This window comes from Theropithecus gelada, chromosome 8 (assembly GCF_003255815.1).
Source record: "Theropithecus gelada isolate Dixy chromosome 8, Tgel_1.0, whole genome shotgun sequence".
Lineage (NCBI taxonomy): Eukaryota > Metazoa > Chordata > Mammalia > Primates > Cercopithecidae > Theropithecus > Theropithecus gelada.
Genome location: NC_037676.1, coordinates 77147226 through 77171293, shown reverse-complemented (window position 1 = coordinate 77171293; position 24068 = coordinate 77147226). Strand labels below are relative to the sequence as shown.

The 24068-nt window shown below is 37.5% G+C and overlaps 1 protein-coding gene across 2 annotated transcripts in view; it reads right to left on the bottom strand.

Annotated features, from left to right (window-relative positions):
• The window catches only part of CRISPLD1 (cysteine rich secretory protein LCCL domain containing 1), a 46111-nt gene extending 33325 nt beyond the window's left edge, over positions 1–12786 (bottom strand). The window contains exons 1-3 of one of the 2 annotated variants that reach the window (XM_025394862.1): positions 12458–12753; positions 12339–12408; positions 11021–11340 (exon numbers count right to left, since the gene is read on the bottom strand). In XM_025394862.1, the coding sequence (XP_025250647.1) occupies positions 11021–11278 (258 nt within the window). In that variant the 5' untranslated portion in view covers positions 11279–11340; positions 12339–12408; positions 12458–12753. Of the gene's footprint in view, positions 1–11020; positions 11341–12338 lie in introns of both variants that reach the window. The other variant, XM_025394861.1, reaches the window with a different exon arrangement.
• Positions 12787–24068: the final 11282 nt, after the last annotated feature.

Sequence of the window (24068 nt, the reverse complement as noted above, 5' to 3'; positions counted from 1 at the left end):
AATTTTTCTATTTTTAATAGAGATGGCATTTCACCGTGTTGATCTGACTGGTCTCGAACTCCTGACCTCAGATGATCCACCCACCTCAGCAACCAAAGTGCTGGGATTACAGGCATGAGCCACCACACTGGCTCCATCTCAAAAAAAAATTCAAAATAAAACAGAAATTTTTATTCACCTAAAAGGCCAAAAAGGATTCTGGGACCAGGCACAGTGGCTCTCGCCTATAATCCCTGCACTTCTGGAGGCCGAGGCAGGAAGATGACTTGAGCCCAGGAGTTCAAGACCAGCCTGGGAAACACGGCAAGACCAATCTCTACAAAAAATTTAAAAATTAGCTGGGTGTGGTGGTATGTGCTCGTAGTCTCAGCTACTCAGGAGGCTGAGGTGGAGGACTGCTTGGGCCCAGGAGTTTGATGCTGCAGTGAGTCATGACTGTGCCACTGCACTACAGCCTGGGTGACAGAGCAAGACGCTGTCTTAAAAAAAAAAAAAAAAAAAAAGGATTCTGGCCCATGTTTTTATGTCTACCTTATTTTCTAACATTTACCCTGTTATGGAATAACATTCAGTCCCACAGTCCTTCTTTGTTAAATTCCAACCTTATTCCTGACTTGAAGACTTTGTGCCTAGTATTTCTCCTGCCTAGAATGATGGGTCTCTGTATCTTTCCTTAGCTGACTCCTTGTAATTCACCAATTCAGAAAAGCCTTCTCCAACTACCCAATAGGATTAGCTCCACCTCCCTCATTCTCTATCACCTCACTCTGCTTATTTTCATTAACTTGTCAAACGCTTTATAAACTAATGCATTCCTCAGCATTAAGAACAGTGTCTGTCACATAAGTGCTCAATCAATCTTTGTTGATTTAAATGCCTTTTTAAACGTAAATTTATCAATAATAACAAATCACTTTAATCAATTATAAAAGCCTTACAAGTAGCTTTTTAAAATTATGAAGGCAACAAATATTTAGGAAAATAAGAACATGGTTAGACATACTGTAATATCTTCACCAGATAATTCATTACCACTTGAATTTTCACATTTTTCTTCCTGTAAACTAAATATCATACATATAAATGTATTATATGTGTATACATGTATAAACATCCTCCATGATGTATGTGCGTGTATAAATATAACATATGTATATTTATGCATATATAAATAAAGCAATGACCCATAGCCATTTTTATAAAGACTTGGCTTTGATTTAGTAAAAATCACTACAAATATAAGAATTTAAATTTTAAAGCCATGTGCAATGATTTGGTGTATAAATTCCCGTAAGGAATATGTGAGAGAGCACAGCCTGAACAATAGCAAAGAGAGAATTTTCCTGAACTAAATGTAACTCTTAAGTGTGACTATATGATTATTATATTTTCATATTTAAATAAAGGCATTCAGTAAAGTACAAAAATTATGCAAATAAATTACATTTTCCTATTTATTGTCATAAAATTTGAGATACATTCCCAGATTGAATTATCTATTCTAAAACTAAGTTGAAAACTTTAGGCTGGAAGAGAGTTAAGACTGTGTATTAGCTGGGCCTGGTGACACATTGCTGTAGTCTCAGCTACTCAGGAGGCTGAAGTGGAAGGATGGCTTGAGCCCTGGAGGTCAAGGCTGCAGTGTGCTGTGATTGTGCCACTGCACTCCAGCCTAGGGGACAGAGACCCTGACTCAAAACAAAAGACTGTGGGTACCACCTGACCCATAGGAGATATTACATGTTCGATAAATAAGTAATGAATAATATTTCTGATTCCATTCTTGAACTAGTCTTAGACCACTATGACTTCATCCAAACTGTATTATCAGATTTCAGTAGCCTCTATATTGTCAAATATGTTGTAAAATTGTCATATCTGCATTTTACTTGAGCTTTATAAGCAGCATTTGACAGAGCTGATCACTCTTTCTGCTTTTCTTCATTTGAATTCCAGGCCATCATGTTCTTCTGGTTTTCTTCCTAATTCTCAATTTTCTTTGTGTTTTTCCTTCTCATCTTCCCTACCTCTACACTTTAAAGTGTGTCAAGAACTCATGTCTTGACCATCTGTATCTATACTCATTCCCTTGACGACCTCATCTCTCCTCATGAGTTTAAATACCATCTAAATGATGGTGAGTCCTAATTTCATGTTCAAGATTTGCCTCCATATATTAACTGCTTTGTATCTAATGGCATACTTGACACATTCATTTCGATATCTAAGCTAAATCTCAATTTGAATATGTCTCAAACTGAGCCCCAACTTTCTCTACCTAAAACTGGTCTATCCATATTCTTCCCCATCTTAGAAAAAATAACAACTACAACGCTTCCAAGATCTAATGGCGCAAACTGTACAGCTATACCCCATATGCCAAATAAGTCTGCCAAAATGAAATAAAATCCCAAAGACATTCCCATGATAGTGCAATTAATAGTGATTGCTGGGCAGAAACTGGACAATTTCCTGTTCTACTTCTCATGCAAAAGTTCTCATCTTCTGTTTTTACGGAGGGAGGAAGGAGACTGAGTTTTGAGAGGGAAGGCAGACTAGGTGAGGAAACAGCAGGCAAATCTATCCCAGAAAGGGAGGAGACAGAAGTTGCATTCCTCCTCCTCTAATCTCTTGAAATTGTGTGTGTAAAATGGGTAACCAGTGATTTCTGGAATCTCTGCAACCATTCCAGAAGTCCTTGCAAGTTGAAGGATCCAGAATCTTCTCCACTGATATTCAAACCAGAGGGGAAACTGCCATCAGTTTTCAAAACACGGCAGCCAAGGCTTGGATGGATTTAGATCTTGCATCAAATGCAGGAAATCCCAGCCTACTGGCTGGCTGGCCAGCCAAGTCAATTTCATTCATCTTGCAACAAGGCCTCCTTTAATTTTCCAAGATGAATTTTATGATCACATAGGGATTTATATTCATACTCTTTCCATTTCTTACTACCTTCATGGCTGTCACCCCACTCCTAGCCACCATCAACTATTGTACGATTACTGCAATTGCCTTGTCTTCCTGTTCACAGCTGTGCTCCTCTTCGCACCGCCTAAAGTATGTTCTCAACACAGCCAGAATGATTCTGAATAAATGTAGGGAAGGTCATGCTATTCATATGTCGAAATGCCTCAAATGGCTTCTTATCATAAACTCAGCTAAAAGAAAGAGTTTTTACAATGATCTGCATCTCTTCCCCAATTAAACCTGTAACCTCATCTCCTACCACACTTCTCATACTCCGTCTGTCTGCCACATGGGCACCCTGGCTGTCTGGAGACTCGCATCTATTCCATGCAAGGAAGAATGTTTGTTCTGTTTCTACTAGGAGCCTAGATAGTGCCTGGGATTTAGTAAACTCCCAATACTTGCTGAATAAAGGAATGAATAAAAGCACAATTCCAAAATTTTGTGGCATATCTCAGGCTCTGGATGTTCCATTCTCCTATTGAAACTACTTTTCTTCTCTTGTCTTTCTAAACCCATAGATATGTTGCTAATATTTAAGGGAGAATAGAACTGGGTTGTAATGTCACTTTTCTTTCTATAGGTATTGCCATCTATGGTGCAATCTTCAAAAAGAAAAATACACTCACTTTAAAGGTCGAAGTCTTAAAAATATTCAAAATAAAGTTTTGTAAACTTTAAAATTCTGTAGAAAATGATACTTAAAACAACTTTATTGTATCTCAATACTACTATTAAAGCAAAAACACTTTAGGAAAATTAAATAAGCTATTTTAAATTCAGAATAAGGGAACTTTAGTAATTTTAAGTAATAATGATATTCTTTAAATAAACAGAAATTTCATATACCTTTAGGTGTATGTAGATACCGTATGTCAAAGATATAAAAATATTTCATTTTTGAAAATGACCAGTCAAGCAACAGTATACAGAGAGAAAACTATTATTTTAGGAGTTAAGAATTGCAGTAACCTTAATTGCCATTAAACCTTAATTGCAATAAAATATTTATTGCAATGAATTCTTGGCACTTGTACCAAGATCAGGACACAAGCTATGGGTAAGGAAGTCATAAGGCCATCATTTCTTTATCTACATTTATTCTGGACATATATCACTGATAGCAAATAATGTTAGAAAATGTGAATTTATGAGAGTAAATGAAGCAATTCACAAGCTAAAGATCACTTTTGCATATTCTAGATTAGCATTACCCTGTTCAACAAACTAGATTGTCCCATGTCCAGTTTCTGGAGTTATCTTCTGTACTGAAGCACAGAAGGAAAAAAACAAAACATAATTTCTAATTTTAAGCATGGCCTTAGAAAGAACACAAGTAACCAATTGAAACCAAGACATTGTTTGCATCAACATACACCCAGGACTGAAAGTACCACCAGTTATTTGGCCCTTGGGTTCTGGTTCCCTAGCGAAACCAGATGTGTTTCATTTTACAGTTAGAAAAGTGTCATTCATGTGAAGGTTCTGCCCATAGCCTCTCCAATACATGAGGGGAGAGGAGGCATGCATAGCAATCAACTCCCCAGCAGAGTGTCTGCCAACACTTCTCAAAAAAAACAGCGAAACAGTAATAACAGCAAGAAACAGTTTACACAGTTGACCCACGTGTCCTTTTTAGGTTACCTGCCCTCCCTGGTTGCTAAAGTACATTCTACACTTAGGTACACTTTGTATAGTAACAAACTATTTTGAACTTTATCTATAATATTTTACAGACTATGTTAAAAATATGCAATAAGGGGTAAAGACTCATTAATCTGTTTTATTATTTAAATTCCACAACATTTCAATACATTTACTAACAGTTTAGTAGCTCTATGTTATACGACATTTTTTAGCAGCTCATGAAAATTTGAAAAACTAGGGAAAAAATCCTGAATTATTTGAAGCATTTATACTTTTTTCTCAAGTGTTTCCAATTTCCCACATCGATATCCCTGGTTTTGGTGATATTCTACCTTCCAGAACTTTTATTATTTTAATTTCTCTGTCTTACCTGTCCTCCATATTTGTTTCATATAATCTTACCTATTCATCCATCCATCCCCTTATTCAACAAGTATTTATTGAGCAACAATATTCTATCAACAAATGTTTACTGAGTAGCCCTTCTATTCACCAAGCTTAGTTATAAAGATAAATAATGTATGATACTTATCCTTCTAGTAATTCAGTCTTAGAAAGGAAAACAAGTATGATATTTCACTGCAAAAAAATAGGCTTTAATACTATAAATAGGCTTAAATAAATAGGAATGCAGCAGTGGAATGGCGAGAGCAGAGGGAGCCTTATAGGAAAGACAAAGTTTAAGCTGTTTTGAGGGAAAAGTAAGAGTTTGTGGCCGTGCCCGGTGGCTCACACCTGTCCAGCAGTTTGGGAGGTTGAGGCGGGTGGATCACCTGAGGTCACGAGTTCGAGACCAGCCTAGCCAACATAGTGAAACCCCATCTTTACTAAAAACACAAAAATTAGCCAGGCGAAGTGACACACGCCCGCAATCCCAGCTACTCGGGAGGCTGAGGCAGGAGAATCTCTTGAGCCTGGGAGGCGGACATGCAATAAGCCAAGACAATGCCACTGCACTCCAGCCCAGCACGAGGGCATGAGGAGGTATGCCCATCTTCAAGAACACTGAGTAATTTAATGGGAACACAGGTTCAAATAAACACAAGGGAGTTGACCACTCTGGGGCAGATTGGACAACATGCTTCCATTTATAAGCTAATCATGGTGGGCTTTAAATTGTGAGCAGCCAGAAGTCAACAGAACTGTTGTGCAACTAAGCAACCAGCACAGACTGGTTTGAGGGAAAAGTCACTTTCACTAATGGTGAGGAGAGTGAGGTAAATTAGAAATAAAGTAGGTACAAAGACTGGCATGGTGGCTCATGCCTGTAATGCCAGCACTGTTGGAGGCCAAGGTGGGCAGATCACTTTAGACTAGGAGTTTGAGACCAGCCTGCCCAACATGGTGAAACTCCATCTCTATTAAAAATATAAAAATTAGCTGGGAATGGTGACGTGCGCCTGTAATCTTAGCTACCTGGGAGGCTGAAGCAGGAGAATCACTTACACTTTGGAGGCGGAGGTTGCACTGAGCTGAGATTGTGCCACTGCCCTTCAGTCTGGCAGACAGAGCGAGATTTAGTCTCAAGAAAGAAAAAAAGAAGGAAAAAAAAAGAAAGGAGGAACAGAACAGACTGGTATAGTCTGCTAGGTGGGAAGCTGTGGTACCAGTGTAGGTATGAAAAGAGCAAAGATTAGAATGCAATAGAAGAGAGGGATTCAAAAGACATTTGAGACAGAATCTACACAATTTGGCAAGTAATGGTGTATTGATGTTCGTGTGTGTATGATATATGGAAATGTGTGGTAAAAAGTTAAGGATGTGACCAATTTTCTGGGGTTTTTTTGTATGTTTCTTAGAAAGTACTGAGAAGATGTTAGTGATATTCATCATCAACAAAGAGGCTGGCAGGTGAGGGTAGAGGAAAAGGATAAGGCAGTTTTTTTTGGTGTTTTTTTTTTGACACTTGCAGTGTGCAGTATTATGTCTGTGGAGTAATATTACATGGAGATGGTCCAATAGGCAGTAGGAAATACAAAAATGAAGCTCAAATGAAGCTCAAAGACAGTGCTGTCAGCTGGAGATACAGAATATGGAGCCACAAATACAGGATATTTAAAGTCAAAAGAGTACAGAAGTCCCTGTAGAAAGGGAAAAGGACAGAAGTGAAAACTTGGGAAACAAACTTTTCCCAAGTTTCCCATGTGTGGGAAACAAGAGCATAGGGACATGGAAGAACCAAGCAATGCAGTCTTAAAACACATAATGTAAACGCTTGAAGAAAGCAAAGCTGTTCCACAGTAGCAAATGGCTTATCTCATTACAACCTGTCAGGTTTGTATTCTTTTTTTTTTTTTTAATAGACTTAAGGAGTGTAAGTGCAGTTTTGTTACATTGATATATTGTGTAGTGATGAAGTCTGCACTTTAGGTGTAACTACCACCCAAATAGTGTACAATATACAGATTACATGATTACATATATTACATAATGTAATATACACATTACATAATTTCTCATCTCTTGCCACCCTTGCCACCTCTCCAAGTCTCCAGCGTTTATTAATTCACTTCCTATATCCATGTGCACATAGTATTTAAACTCCCACATGTAAGTGAGAACATACGGGATTTGACTTTCTGTTTCTGAGTTATTTCACTTAAGATAATGATCTCCAGTCCCATTCACATTGCTGCAAAAGACATGATTTCATTCTTTTTTATGGCTGAGTGATATTGCATGATTTATGAATTAAATATTTACATGCAAGACCTGAAACTATAAAAACTATACAAGAAAACCCAGGGAAAACTCTTCTAGACATTGGCCTAGGCAAAGAATTTATGAAAAACACCTCAAAAGCAAATGCAACTAACACAAAAATAGACCAATGGTGCTAAAACGAAAAAGCTTCTGCACAGCAAGAAATAACCACAGAGTAAACAGACAACCTACAGAATGGAAGAGAATATTTGTAAACTATGTATCTGACAAAGGACTGCTATATGGAATCTACAAGGAACTCAATGAGAAAGAAACAACCCCACTAAAAAGTGTGCAAAGGACATGAACAGACATTTTTCAAAAACAAAAAAAAAAAACAACCATAAAAATGGCCAATAAACATATAAGGTTTATATTCTTTCATTTATTTTGCCAATGAGAAGAACAACGCCTAGAATGTTTGCTGACTATCAGGGTTCACGTGCCAATAAGCAGCAGAAGCAAAATGTGAACCTGCTGAAATCTAGGTCCAAAGCCAATACTTTTTCCCCCAAAACCCACTGCCACTTCAGCATCAGTATCACTGAATGACCTAAAAGTTCCAGTTTCTCCATTTACCCCAAATTAAATGTAGGTAATCTCCTTCCTTAGGATTACTGGTTTCTATCACCAATAACTTATTTCTCCTCATCCTGACTCTGCCACAAGGTCTGTGCTTTCATCAACTAATCTGCTTCCATGAACTTAATCTGCTTCCAGTTCCCTACAACCAGCCTGCCAATTCCTGCTACCCTGCATTTTTCTCTTCCTCTTCCTCTAATTGACATATACCCCCAACTCTTTCCTACGATTCACATTTCTGACCACCTTCAGAAACAATATATACTTCATCTCATCCACTGATTAGCACTCAAAATTAGAAATGTTCCATTTGTTCTGTGCTCCTCTGGCATTACTCACAGACGTGAACAAAGAATTCTGTGTCCTTGCTTACAAGCAAATTTTCAAATGAGTCTATTTCTTTATTCTCAATCAACACCTAAAGCTCTTTAAAAGAAAATAAGCTTTCCAGACTCAAGTTTTTTGTTTGTTTGTTTGTTTGCTTGCTTGCTTGCTTGTTTTAAGGCAGTGTCTCACTCTGTCACCCAGGCTGGAGTGCAGTGGCGTGATCTCAGCTCACTACAATGTTCCCCTCCCGGGTTCAAGAGTTTCCGGTGCCTCAACCTCTCCAGTGGCTGGAATTACCGGTGCATGCCACCATGCTTGGCTAATTTTTTGTATTTTTAGTAGAGATGGGGTTTCACCATGTTGGCCAGGCTGGTCTAGAACTCCTGAACTCAGGTGATCCTCCCACCTCTGCCCCCAAGTGTTGGAATTACAGGCATGAACCACAGCACCCAGCCCAGACTCAATTTTTAACCCTAAAAGTTAAATGAGTAAAAGAGTAGGGGTAGAAATGTAACATTAATAATGTCCGGATATGGCCTGGCTCCCATAGGTTTAAGGACAAAGAGTTACCTAAAATATGCACCAAGTATAAATAAGGTAAGTGGTTATTCAAACATTTAACATGAAATGACAGACACATAGGGTAGAAGGGGCCAAAACCAGTAGTACTTATCATAGGACATTGCAGATTTTACCGGAAATAGCCCTTTAGCCAGTTTAAAGGTTTGTTTTCTCAGAATAAATACATTTTAAATAACGATTTGAATAAACTGGATTTTCACAAGAATGATCTACATCTCATTTACATTGTTATAAAATGCCTAAATCAACAGTATTTCAAATAAAATAGTATTTTAGACTTCACCTTAAATGTGTACTCTAGAAAATGTGTATTACAGTTGGGCAATGCACTTCTCTGCAGACCAGTTAATGGCCAAGACACAGTTCCAGTGCTAATAGTATCTAAGGGCAACACAATATAAACCCTGGCTGGTTTCTGAATCTACATTTCAAGGACAGACTGAAACCAGTGAAACTAAAAAGAAACTCATATAAACATCCCAGACCAGATATCATACACTAGGCAGTTATTATTATTATTTTTTTTTTTTTGGAAGCCAGACGTGAGAACGAATCACAGAACTGTTCTTCCATGATTTCCATATCACTTAAAACACACACAAATATTCTCAGATTGCATTTTGTGGGTTTGAACTCCCAAGTTCTTCCTTAAGTAAAAAGCAGCTGAATACCTATTCACATGGAATAAGCATTCAGTAGCCTAGTTGGAAAGGCTCCAGAACTGGCCACTCTGTTTGAAGTCTCACGGATGAAGAAGTCATAGAATTTTTCACTTTAGACAAACACTATACAAGAAGCAGAAATATGAGACATGACAGATGTCATGTCCCGCACAGTATTTTGAGAAGAGCTGGCAATTTCCTTAGATATTATATTTAAACCATATAAGGAAAATTAGTTATACATGTCTCGGTAACATTTACTGAGATCTTGAAGTATGTTTGATAATGAGCTAAACTGTGTCCAGGTTATCTCCTTTTATCTTCACAATAATCCTTTGAGGTGAGTATATAATGCTAGGCACCAGGAAACTGAAGTAGAGAGAAATTAGCAAATGCCCAGTGTCACATAGCTAGAGGGTGTCAGTGCCAGAAGTTTAATCCAGACAGCCTCATTCCTGAGTCTCAATTCTTAATCCCTGATTAGTTCTCTTGAGTGCCACCTACTTTCTTTAGGGTAAAATAATTTTTTTCTGGTAAAAGTTAAAATAGTGTTATGCCATACTTTATAATGGGTGATAGGAACTCAGAACTTCCATGCTTCATGAAAATTATCCAAATAAAGAATATCCACCAAAACTAAGGTAAATGCAGAAAACAACTAACGTATGAAAATTAACTGCAATGAAAATGCCATTTCCAACATTTGTTAAGTAAGTTTTGCCATCACCAACAACTATTTATTATCAGGCTTTGCTAGTGCATTCCTCATTCATAGAAGGAATATAACAACTGATTTTTGAAGTTTTCTGAATGTTTAGGGTATGAAATGGCAGTATACTCATAAGTTACATGCTAGTAGTCTTAAAGAAGTAATTCTGTCCCTTAAAGTTACAAATTTACTCAGAGTAAACATAAGGTTGTTAAGGATAAGTTGCATATTTTAAATTAATCCTTTGCCCAGGCTTATTTTCATGCTTCAAGTTCACAAATAATAAATCCAAGGGGAGAAAAAAAGCCATTGCCAAAGCACTGTTTAACATAAAGCAACCATAAAAATGTATCTTTTACAATGTCATTTACATGTTTATAAGAAACAAAGACCCATTAGAAACTATATATACCAGCAATGCAGAAAGTTTCTTCCAATTATTAGTCCATTTTCAGATCCACCATTCATAAAAAGGTTCTATCAGGAATTAGGAAGTAAATTTTCAGTTAAGTCAATTAACAGCAAATATACCAGCTGTTTTCCATTTTCACTATATTAACCTTCCTGGTAAGAGTAGAATTTACAGCACTTAGTAGGAACATTGCATCTAAAGGCATTTAGTCCTACTCTGAAATGTCAAGAGCTCTTAGAAACAAGAGGAACATTATTAATAAATGAATACGTAGAGGAAAATACCCTGAAAGAAAATCTTTTCTTAAAACATATAAAATATTCATATAAAACAAATGATTAAAGAGTAAAGAACAGCATGAGGACTGCTGACTGAAAGCATGAATAAACATTTCTTTTGTACATACCACTTGAAAAACGTCCTTACCATATACTCCATATTAGAGGCTGTTGGATACACCTGACTTCGTAATTTATTATGAAGGTCCAAAATACTCTGCATGTCATTGTCTGTGATGGCCCTTTTCCCTCGTTGTTTGGCTGTCCACCACTCACCATCCTCATCCATGTACTTTTCCAAAAGTTTCTCCAATAAAGTGGCATTAGGAACCACCATGGCTGGAATTGCTCTAGCCATGAACAGCACTGTGGTTACTCTGAGCCACTCCCGCGCGGTACACTTCATAATGAATGACCTCAGGATTTCCCCAGGAAAATCTCCAAGACAGGCTCTTCCACTCCTTTTGGCTATAACGACATGTCATGTGATTAAGATGAAAATACCGGCAGATACGAATTTTCTAATAACACGAGCAAAACAAGTTACAAAGGAAGTGTGTCAGTTTGATCTATCTATTTAACAACAGAAAATGGACACCCACATTTTGAAATAACTTATCTCCAACCCATTTTTTTTTCTTCCAGAGGACTTCTCACAATGCAGTTTCCACAAAATAGAAAACTGTATTGTCCAAGATAATACCCCTGAGGCCAAACGTAAATGGCAAAAGTAGCCTAGAAGAGTCAAAGCTTGAAAATACTATGTGAATTGCAAGACTTTAAGTGGCTACACATTACACATATTCTGCAAAAGATGTTATATACACCTAGAATGTTTGATTTCAATCTAGAGGTTCATGTTTCTCTATGAAGAGTTTTAAGGTGTTAATATTTTATTTGGTATTATTCCAGTGGCACATCTCTGTTGCACAGACACTCAAAATGTCCACAGCATTCTAAAATTGAGAGTGAATGTTTCAAAGAAATACAAAAGGCTATTCATATATGCATCCAAGGGTACATCTAGGGGGCCCCGTGAACTACTGCAAATGAACGGTTTGGGTCCCTGGGGTAAGCCTCTTCTTATTCAGGCTCAGGTCAAGAACTCAGTATTTCCTGGAAAGTTTGTGACTAATCTGTGGCCTGCACCCGAAGAAGTCAGCAGCTCCCCGGCAACTTGAGAGCTTTTCCTCTCGAGTGTGAAGGCACACACAGTTCTCTGAATTCAAATGGAAAGCGCGCGACAGAGAAAGGAGGTGAAACCAACAAAGTCACTTACAAGAACTGGAGCTCCCGCTAATCTCTATGGTCGCTGCTTTCCGAGTAGCCCACCCACCCCTCGAGCCTAACCACTCTGTACCAGTAGGCTTTTTTTTTTTTTTTTAAGTACAGTTTAAGAAGGAAAAGGGAGATAGGAAAGGGTGGCAGCTTGACGACCCAGCGATGCGTTTTAGAATCGCCCTTACCTCTCCAGTGTGAAGTTTCCTGGCAGAGCTGAGCCAAACCGGACGGCCGGCCTCTGCAGCCGCCCAGAGCCTTCACACTGGACCGCAGACCGAGAGCCCCGCTCGGGAAGGGCCCGAGCACCGCGCGTCAGGGGGGCAACGTGGGCTCTGACTGCAGGAATACGCGAGCCTCCGCCTCTCTGGCTCCCTCAACCTTGAAGAAGTGGCAGGCAAAGCGTCCAAAATTAGACCTGCAGTTGGGGTGAGAAGGGAGCTGCTTCGTTAGTTTGCCAGGGTGGGCGCCCCAGAGTCCCTGAGCATTATCTGCAGGAGCGACGGGCGGGGACACCAGCAAGGCTCGGCTGCGGAGCCTGGAGGCGACCTCTTGCTCTTGCTGGGTGCAGCCGGTGCGCGCAGAACCAGGCGCCGAGCGCTTTCGTCGCTCCCTCGCGCTCCAGAGCATTTATTTCGGCCCCAGCGCGGGCACGTGACTTCAGCGCCCCTCCTCGCCCACCCCCACCTCCAGCCTGCCTTGGCCAGAGGCCCGCCAGAGCCGCCAGAAGCAGCCCGCCCTGCTTCTCTGGGACGCTGCGAAGCCAGGGCGCTCGGCCTTTGTAGGCGTGCTTTGGGCTCCCAATACCCGAGCCCGGAAGGTCTGGTCCCCCCGTGGGAGATATGTGCAAGGAGGGCCCCAACCCCCGTCAACCCCGCCAGCTCCCCTGCATGCAAAGATCCTCCTCCCACTCAGTTCCTTTCTGCTGATACGTTGAAATGCCTTTCAGGGTCCTTACAGAGGAAGGGGCTGCCCCAGAGAGCATGGAGTGGGTGGGGGATGGGGTTAACACCTTCAATCTTGGAGGCACAAAAGGGGGAAATAGGGGACGAAATGGAGAAAGAAAGTCTTTTCCTTTTATTTTTCCCAGGGGTCCGCATCCTTGATGAGATCCAAATGGGGAAGATGTTCAATAGAATTTGGGGTCAATATGTGACTCAGAATGGCCTGACAGTTGAGACATCCTCTTTATTCATAAAATATGAGGCACTGTCTTCTCAAGGTGGCCATAGCACTTTTTTTTCTTATGATGTATACATTTAAGGAGTTGATATAAAGGATGCCATTAGTTAATTTATCAGGGATTGTTGACAAGAATTGAAACGCCAGAATAGGTAGTGAAAAGAGAGGCCGTTCCTTTGTTCATGTTGTAATCTGGAGTAAGAAAATTGCTAATTTTAAATTCACAACAGCTTACCCTACCGAGTGTGGAGCTGTTTTTTTATTTTTATTTTTAATTATTTTAATCCATCTATGTTTGCTTCCCTAATGTCGTGAATCATAATCTCAATTTTCCTTCTTTCTAAATGCTAGAGTATCTAGCATATGATCAAATCAAGTACAACATTGTGGTCATAACTCAAATCATCCCAAGCTGTTGCCTGTCTCTTTCCACCATTCAACTACACCGTGTCTATCAAACCTAAAAACTCAAATGTAAGCCTCAGCTGAAGGTGAGACCTTGCTTCCTGTCACAAAGACAAGGGAAGCATCGCTTATTAGAAAGATGCAGAAGGTGAAAAGTTTTGATGCACATAAGACTTTTATAAAAGTGTGATTTTGCAATTTTATAGCAGTTTTAAGTACAAAAAGTTCTTAACTTTGTATTTTTCTAGTAGCTATTCATAATTTCCATGCACAGGGTTGAGAAAACTGGCTTTCCCTCCTAGAAACTGATAGAAAACCGCCAAAGTTTAGACTAAAGTAACTATCATTTGTTACAGCAGATGAAAACTATGTTTTTATACTACAATCTTCATGTGGCATTGAAAAGTATACTGAATGTTGAATAAAGAGCCATTGAAAGTAATAATATTACTTGAAACATTTGCAAAGAGAATTCAAATTAGGAAGAAGGGAATTAAAATGATAGGGAAGTGAAGTTAAATGAATTTGTAACCCTTGAATATTTGTTATAAACATTCTTACACGATGTATGATAAATCCAACACCCTAAAGGCTTACATTAAAGAAAATAAAAATTGTTTTAAGGCTTTAATTCCAAATCTTTCTCTAAACAAGGAGAAAAAATTATCCTTTGACTCAGCATTTCTTTTGGCTTCCAGTTTGGGTACTGCAGGTGATTTAAACATTCATCATGTTAACTTTAGCCTTTCAATAATACATCTTGTCATTCCTGATTGAGTATATATGTCGGAAATGCCATTTTGAACAGTAAAATCAAACACAATATTCTTGAATACTCAAAGATGATACTGTTCAGATTTTTTATTTGTTGTTGAGAAATCTGTGTGTAGACATAAGAAAATGTCTTCTTCACACAGAATTCATGTAAAAGTGGCACTTTGGTTTGTGGCTAAGGCTGTTACTTGTAAAGCCCTGGTTGTTTTTAGCATTACTACTTTCTTGTGGCAAACACTGGTGGTTGCCTAACCAACAACCAGCCTTCCACCCCTTTCTTCCTTCCAAGCCCATAGCCTCCAATTTACTGGGGGTATCCACCCTTTCACATGCTGTCAAACTGGCATCTTCAGGAGGCGAATGTTGATTAGTCAAAGCCAGGCATCACAATCTATCCCTGCCACCAGTGACTGATTTAGCATGGGCGTGTCATGCAACCCTAGCTGTTGAAAGGGAGACTTGGGGGTAAGGAGGAGGGTTGGCAAAGGTTTTCTTCTGTGATAAAAAGAGATGCAAAAAGAGAAAATGTCTCTTTAGGTACCAATGTGTAAGTCTGTGAAACTGAAAGATGCAGCTCTTACTTTGCAAAGAAGACAGACAAGCCTGAGGGCAGAAACCCATTACCCTGGCCAAACAGAAAGACAACTGTGCCTGACTCCCCTGCCATTGACCAATCACCGCAACACCTATCTTCCATTTTTCTTGCTAAAATAAATAACGAATGTTTAAATCACAGTGACTTGGGTATTGGGTTGTGTGCACCACAAAGCGTTCTAACAGATACATTTCTACAAAGAGATACATTTTTCTGTCAATATCGTATTTTCTCCATGTGGCTATTATTTTCTGCTTATGTGCATAGTTATCTTTAAATGTATTCTTATGTGTTTTCCTATCCCTGAACTTGAAAAAGTGGGTATATAGAGACATTTTGTTCACTGTATAATTTCATGACTCCATGTCTGTTCTATCACCACTTTTTTCGTTAAGTACATCCTCTATTGGGGAGGTGTAAGAATAGAATTCCTGTTGCGTTAGGAGATAGAATCAGTGTAGGACAATGTTTTAAAACATGGAATTTAAATTAAGCTGCCTAAATTAGATTCATGAAGTGCTATTAGTCATTGGACTTTGTACGGCCCTGGATCCTTTCTCTTTAAAGGGAAATAATAGTAGCTATCTCATCTGTTACTTTTGTATTAAGGTGAGTTAATGCACGAAAGCACTTAAAACATAACAGTAAGTAGAAAGTACTTGAATAGGGTAAATGTTATTTAAGTCCAGAAACTGGCCTTAGAAGACCCAAATACGGAATCAAGGTTGTGGAGTGTCCCATCTCAGGAAGGAATGCTGAAAAATTGATTTGCATCCTTGTTGCCTCTGGCCAGACCTCCAGATGGCCCCATTATTCAAGATAACCATCACAACCACAGATGCTGACCTGCATCCGGTACCCCTCACAAGGTTTGCCCAACCTAGCCTGCATAACTTCTTACACATGATGTCAATTCCCTTGATCTGCCTAATTTAAAAAATCCATACCAGCTTTTTCAGGGAGTCAACTGGAGGATTCTTTTGATTCTGCTGTCTCCCTTACACTCAAGCATTAGCCCCAAATAAAAGCCTTGTCTGGGAAATCTGTTTGGCCCGTATTAACTTTCATTACATTGGAAGCCAAAGAGTCTGTGGTCTATAATAATCCCATTGTCTGGCTTCTTTTTTGTCTGTTTTCTTTTATTTCAATATGTTTGTGAGATTTATTCCTGTTGTTGTATGTAGCTGTATATGCAATAACTACATGGCCAATTTAAAAAAAAGAAACTTTGGCAAGGTACAGTGGTTCATGACTGTAATCTCAGCACTTCGGGAGATTGAGGTGGGTGGATAATTTGAGGTCAGGAGTTCGTGACCCGCCTGGTCAACGTAGTGAAGCTCCACCTCTACTAAAAATAAAAAATAAAAATTAAAAATTAAAAAAAGAGCCAGGCGTGGTGGCGGGCTCCTGTAATCCCAGCTACTTGGGAGGCTGAGGCAGGAGAATCACTTGAACCTGAGAGGTACAGGTTGCAGTGAGCTGAGATTGTGCCATTGCACTCCAACCTGGGTGACAGAGGAAGACTCCATCTCAAAAAAAAATTAAAAAAAATAAAAAATAAATAAATAAAAACAACTTTAAAATTTCATTTTTGTGTGTGTGTTTTTTTTTTTTTTTCACTACCCTTGCTTCGGTCTATGCAGCTGGGAAAAAAGTCAGTAATTTCTATATGTACTTGTGTGCTTTTTCTTTGTTGAACATACTACAATTTATTTGTCCGTTCTGTTGTTGAATATTAGGATTGCTTTCAGTTTAGGACTATTAAAAATAGTACTGCTAAGAACAATCTCATACATGTCTTTTTGTGCACATATTTACACTTTTTGAAAAATTGGCTATGTAGTTTAGAGTAGAACTACTGGGACCTAAGGTATGCTTCTGTACAACTCAAGTAGATAAACTAGGTTGTATACCTTCTTATTATTAATTTGTAAGATTTTTTTTGTTTTTGGTATATGTCCTTTTTAGACATAAAGTATATCATACATTTATTATTCCTCTCCTTGCTTTGCCTTTTCAGTTTCTTAATCCTATCTGCTGATGAACAGAATGTCCTAATTTTAATGAAGTCCAGTTTATCAGTCTTTTCCTTTATGGCTAGTGCTCTGTAGGACCTTTAGAGAAATATTTGTTTATCCTGGAATCATGAAGAAAAGTCTCCTGTGCTATCTTCTAGCATTATTATTTTACATTTTACAGTTAGATCTTTGATCTGTCTGAAATAGGTTTTTGTGTTATAATGTGAAGAAGGAATAATTTAAGATTACAACGATTATATGTAAAGCTTACATGTCTTGTCATCACTATTAAAAAAATTCATGAATTTGTTCTGGAGAACATTCAAGTTTCAGAAATAAGAGACAGAAAAAAAATGCCATCATTCTTTAAATCTAGAATTATTATGATGTTTCAACTGGATTATTTAAAAATATAACTGCTGAAACATGGATGAAACGGGAGGCCATTATCCTAAGTGAAATAGCTCAGAAACGGAAAGTCAAACACTACATGTCCTCACTTATAAGACGGAGACAAGCAGTGGGGACACATGGACATACGGAGTGGAATAATAGACACTGGAGACTCAGAAAGGTGGGAGGGTGGGAGGAGGGTCAGGGATGGAAAATTACCTATTGGGTACAATGTTCACTATCCGGATGACTTCACCACTACACAATATATCCATGTGACAAAACTACACTCATGTCTCCTAAATCTATAAAATTTTTAAAAAGAAAAAAGTGTATTACTGCTGAGGCCTATATTAATTCCATAATCTGAAAACTCCTTATTTCTTGATTGTGGAAAGTAATAATTTTAAGCTTATTTTTACATTTGCACGCCCACTTTGTCATCTGTTCGTTGAAGTTTGACCGATCTTCAATCACTGAACGTAATAATTCATTTTTAATTTTCTTCTGCAGTTTTACTGTCCTCTGTGCATCTGAAAGAAATGTGAATAATTTCTCTATGTGTTTCTGTGCTTTCCTTGATACTGTTTTCACAGCTTGAAATCTCTTCCGTGTATTTTTTCTGAGTATGCACACCCTTACCATCCCCATTGCAAAGATGTTAATTGTTCTAGTCAGCCATTTTTTTTTCTGGTACTTCTCATTTCTCTAAATCTAATCACTTTCTATTCTGTAAATAGTAGCTATTCATATACTTGTTGTTTTTCTCCCACAATGCTAAATCTCCTTGTGAAAAGAGATTATGATGATATGATCTTTGTATTTCTTGCCATGTGTGTTTAATGAACAAATAAATTTGGAATTTTGGAATATTTATTATTTCTTAGAAAAGTACACACATGTCCCCAGATGTACCAGACATAGCATAATTGCTCCCTACAGTATCTGCAGAGCCACTACCATGAACGGCTTTTCAGTAAGCAGTTAAGAAGTACTGCACCAGCCATTCACTGAGATTCAAATGTATATATGTAAATATTTCTTTTAAAGAAGGAGAGAGGGAAATGCAATCCATTTCTAGACCATTCACCCTTTTCAATATACTCTTCTTAACATCCACACATGTTTTCTAGAGCGAGGACTCAAATATTCATTAAGAATTGTATTTCAGAATGATGCTGATTAACTGATGTTCTACTATGTATGTGTCATCAATTCACGGTTTATATTTCCATAAATCTCTTTATCCCTTATATGAATATCCGGCGTATTCAGAGTGTTAGCATCTGAGTGTCGTAAGAATGTCATAAGTCAGAGCAGGAGCCATAGATGTAAAACTAAAAAGAGCACTTCACTAATATAAAACTGTTTGTCTAGATTGAAGCACTGTATTTTAATTTCTTTATATCATACAATATCCAGAATAGTAGATAATACTACAAAGTTTTAAAATTAAAGAAGTATTTCTGAAGTACATTCAGGGTGGCATGAGAAATCTAGCTGCAGCTTCATCTTTTGCTGATTTCTTATTTCTCTAGACCTGTAGAAGTGCTTCTCAATGTGCCTGGCTTAGAAGTTGTCTTTTAGGTTTACCAGGAGGGGCAGTTGAAAGGCAAGCATTGTAAAAGGAAAAGTATTCACACTTTTATCTACAGAATTAATGTCAGAGACAGGCTTTTCATCCTAATATAAGGAGGATGAAAGCTTTCTCAATTGTTGTTAGCCCATGAAGAACTAGTTGGCAAAAACTTTGCAGTCCACTTTTAATGGTAATTTAAAGAGTCATATTTTACAGAGGTAAAACAATTAAAATCCCTGGGTTCAGCAAATACATACAAATAAATACATTAAAAATAGTATATGTGTGCCTACGTATGTAGCGTTTCAATGTTAAATACATTATTTCACTAGATAGTGAAGGAGAGATTTAAAAAGTTAATTAGATAAGTTGCAGGGAAAACACGGGAAATACAGAAGAAAATATGCAACTTTTTATTTGTAATGTCACGTCTAACTAGTCTCCTGAGAATAAGCCCGAGAATTAACACAGATTTAGAAATGCTTTCCTTTTTAAAAAAAAAAAAGTGGAATATGATAAAATAAAAAAAAAAGTTTTGTTAAATAATGACTTTATAAACAATAAACCAAGCACGAAGATAGAATATATGCTTAAATAACCAGCTTTCACATACAGATTTAAAACATTCATAACCTCTATTATGTGTAATTGCATTGTTCACAGAAGGTGCCTTTTGCTTTTGCTTCCATCTTGCTTCATGCTGTGCTCTTAACTCGGGTACCCATGCTTGGCACCTCCCTGCCTCTAAATATTTTTGTCCTTGTGTCATTTGACCAAATTATTCCCCAAATTATAACTTCTCTCAATTGCTGCCTGTCTCTCTCTTCTCCTTCCTTTCAAGTTTCATCCCAAATCCTAAATCTTCCAATAACTTCTAATCATCCTCATATAGAAGTATTCTACCCACAACATAAAATCTACACATATCCTCAAATACTCAAAGAAAGCAAAGTTCAACAGGAAGAACATGTCTTTTAGACTTAAGAAAATCCTCTTCTCTAAGTGGAAGTTTTAATGACACCCGTGATCCAGATAGTAGGATCGGTAAAATATATACTATTCTATGTAAAATATTATTTAGCTATCTAAAGTCATAATAAACAACGTTCAATTTAATATGTACTTGCTAGAATTTAGGTGCAAAAATGCAATTAGTCAAGGAAGTGGCTTTGTTTTTGTTTTTGTTTTTTAAAGCACCATTTATTGATAACTAAGTATATTCCATGTAGTGATAAATCAAATTATTTGCCTACAAATCTTCTTTCTCCTCCACTGACTTTGGGCTGGGCCATGTGACTTGCCTTGCTAAATAGAATGTGGGTGGGAGTGACAGAGTGCCTATATCAAGCTAAGATTTGGGGGCGTGGCGACTTCTGCCTTCCCTCTTTGAACTTCTACCCCCTGCCATCAGAACAGCATACCCAGGTAGCTGTTGCTCTTTGGTTTGAGTATGTCTGAATTGACCTAAACCCTGGAGTCTAACCTAATCCTGCTGAGGCCAGCCAAGACTGCAGCCAATCTGCCAGATACAAAAATACCAAGTAAATGTTTCTATAAGCCCCCAATATTTTTTGTTAATGTATTACTGGGTTTCTTTCATTATTGATTCCTGTATTTTTACTCTCCTCTCACTGACTAGATCAGATAAACAGTAAGTAAATTGCAGTGATAAAGTGATAATTGTTATTTAAGATTTGCTTCCGTCTAAAAGGTTAATTACTCCTTTTTTATTGATACACACACAATAATTATACATATTTATGGGATACATGAGATATTTTGTTTGATAAATTCATATAATGTGCAATACTCAGAGTATCTAGAGCTGTCAGTTGCACAAACAGACATGAATGCCCAACAGATGTTTCTGTAAGTCCTTACAGAAACATTAAGTTTTTTTTGTTTATTTTTTTGAGATGGAGTCTCACTCTGTCATCCAGGCTGGAGTGCAGTGATGTGATCTCGGCTCACTGCAACCTCTGCCTCCCAGGTTTCAGTGATTCTGCTGCCTCAGCCTCCCGAGTAGCTGGGATTACAGGAGCTCGCCACCACACCTGGCTAGTTTTTTATTTTTAGTAGAGATGGGGTTTTACCATGTTGGCCAGACTGGTCTTGAACTCCTGACCTCAGGTGATCCACCTGCCTTAGCTTCCCCAAGTACTGGGATTACAGCTGTAAGCCACCAGGCCAGGCCGAAACATTAATATTTTAATGTCTGTTGAACAAAACTATCACATCAAAAGACTGATAAATACTTTCATATTTAATGTACCAATCTTATAAAAACTATGGGAAATAAATATTATTGAGGTTCACAGAGATTGTGACCTGAACAGAATTTATTTTTGTTTGCTCATTTAATTTTTAAGTTCGAGGATATATGCGCAGGTTTATTATATAGGTAAACTTGTGTCATGAGAGTTTATTGTACAGATTATTTCATTACCCAGGAATTAAGGCTAGTACCCATTAGTTATTTTTCCTGATCCTCTCCCTCCTCCCATCCTCCATGCTCCTACTGGATCCAGTGTCTGTTGTTTTCCTCTAGGTGTCCATGTTTTCTCATCAATTAGCTCCCACTTATAAATGAGAACATGCAGTATTTGGTTTTCTGTTCCTGTGTTAGTTTGCTAAGGATAATGGCCTCTAGCTCCAACCATGTTCCTGCAAAGGACATGACCTTGCTCTTTTTTATGGCTGCATAGTATTCCATAGTGTATATGTACCACATTTTCTTTATCCTGTCTACCATTGATGGGCATTTAGGTTGATTCCATGTCTTTGCTATTGTGAATAGTCTGAACACAGTTTGATGATAAACCTTTTCCTCAAAGCACCTGTGCTTGCCACACCCTTCCTCTTCTTGCTACCAAGCCTGTCTCACCTTCAGTCCTTTGTTTTTCAGGAACAAGTATATTTTGAAAATATAAAAATGATCTTGGAAGCAGGGAACAGTAAATAAGAAATAGCAAACTAAAGCAAACTAATAGAGAAGATGCAGGCCGAGTAGTCTGTTTTGAAGTTTCTAAATCTTACTAATGGCTAATACCCTCATTAGTGACTTAACTTTGGACAACTTTTATTGTCATAAAATCATAAGATAATGTCATATGTTAAGAAATAAGCCACATGATCTTTTTAAAAACGACCTTGAAAGAGTGGTTCAAACTAAGTGGGATTCTTGAGTTTGGAAGGATCTGGTGGTACAAAAAGGCACATTCACTTGACTGAAGACGAACAACACAAAGCATATAGTCTCAAATCCAAGGTAAGACATATTTCTTGATAATAGAAAAGGAAAAATGAAGTACAAAGCCTTTCTGCCCTGAACAATATTATATAAAGGAATTCATGTTTAAAACGTAGGGTCACGCTTGTGCCAGGAAGGAAGAAGTAGGTGTGTGTGTTTTGAGAAGTGAAGAGTGGCTTATAGCCAGATGGCAGACAGAATGGGTGAAGAAAGAATCAGAAGAATTCAAGACACATTTCTTGGTTTGCCAAAGCAGCGGTCTATCCAAGTTTATTCAAGATTTAATACTTTAAATTGAGGTGAAACGGTAACTTTAATTATACATTTGGAACATTTGAAAATTAAGATTGCCTGTAGTTATAAAAAGAACATCTGGAAAGGAGCATATAAGAAAAACCATTACTTCTGCAAATCCCATAAGATAGATTTGATTTCTAGTTTAAATTAATACCTTATCTGTTAGTAACAATTCAACTTACAGACCATCTATTAATAAGATGAAGTGCTGGTCCCACATATTGAAAAAATTGCCTTTATCAAACCAGTTTTCCTGTTCCACTTCTGGTTTCTCACCATTTGTTTAAAGTCTGCCCTTGGATCACTTTGTTAAACCAAAGGATAGGAATAGAATTAAAGAAGTGCAAACATGAAGGAAAAGAATATAAAGTCATATAATATACTCTTTCTTTTACTGTTACCCCTTTTACTATTCTATCCACAATTCCCCTCTCTTACTATCTTAAAAGACGAATTTTTGTTTGTGATGGGCCACTATACTTTTAATACTAACAAGTTTGTATCTTAAAAATCTATTTAACTAAAAATCTTTTGCTGAAAAAAGCTTTTTAGCTATTTAATTTGGTAAAATATACCTTGCTACTGATCTTCAGTTTGTGGCATAACCCTGGCGTCACTGTACTACTGTGGCCGTCTAAGGGAGAATATAATATCCTTAGACAGAGGCAGCTCTGTCTTGGTATTTCATGAATACTCAGTAATTATGTCTTACTGATTCATAAGTCTACAAGACTTTGGTTGCTTTTCATTGGTAATCAGCACCATGAAAATACCTGCAGAGCGTTTCAACAAACCTCTAGAAATGTATTTTATTCATTAATTTAGTTTTCACTTACTCATCCATTTTACAAAAACATGGCAAAAGCCTTTGGATGATTATAAAAAGGAGTAACTTTGAATTATTATTAGTACAATTATAGATAAGAGGTATATTAAAAGAAAATTTTCTTTACTCATGTTTGTGGAAAAGTAAGCAAGTACAAGTAAAAAAAATTCATGACTACATTCATGTATAAAATTCACTAAACCAAATTATTGGCAAAATATTGTCAATTTTTAAAATTAAAACTGCCCTAATTTTAAGAGGTTTCTGCCAAGAAAGTGTCATAATTTGCTTTGACTCGCTCTGTTCTCAAATGTAAGGATCATGTCTTTCATAACTGTGAGAGAATAGTGAAGGCCAAAGGTTGGTCTAGTCTTGAAGTTTAACCACAAGAGATAATATCTGAAAAAATAAAATGTGCTCAAGATATCAATTTCATTATTATATGCATTTAATTATGACAAACCTGAAGCCCATCATGCCTGCTAAGGACAACTAACAACATTGGTTCCATATTCTGAGGAATTATTTCCACCTATTTTGCCAGCTTCACCAACACTATTTTCTTTTTATTTCATTGCTATTTCAAGATTTCCAGTACA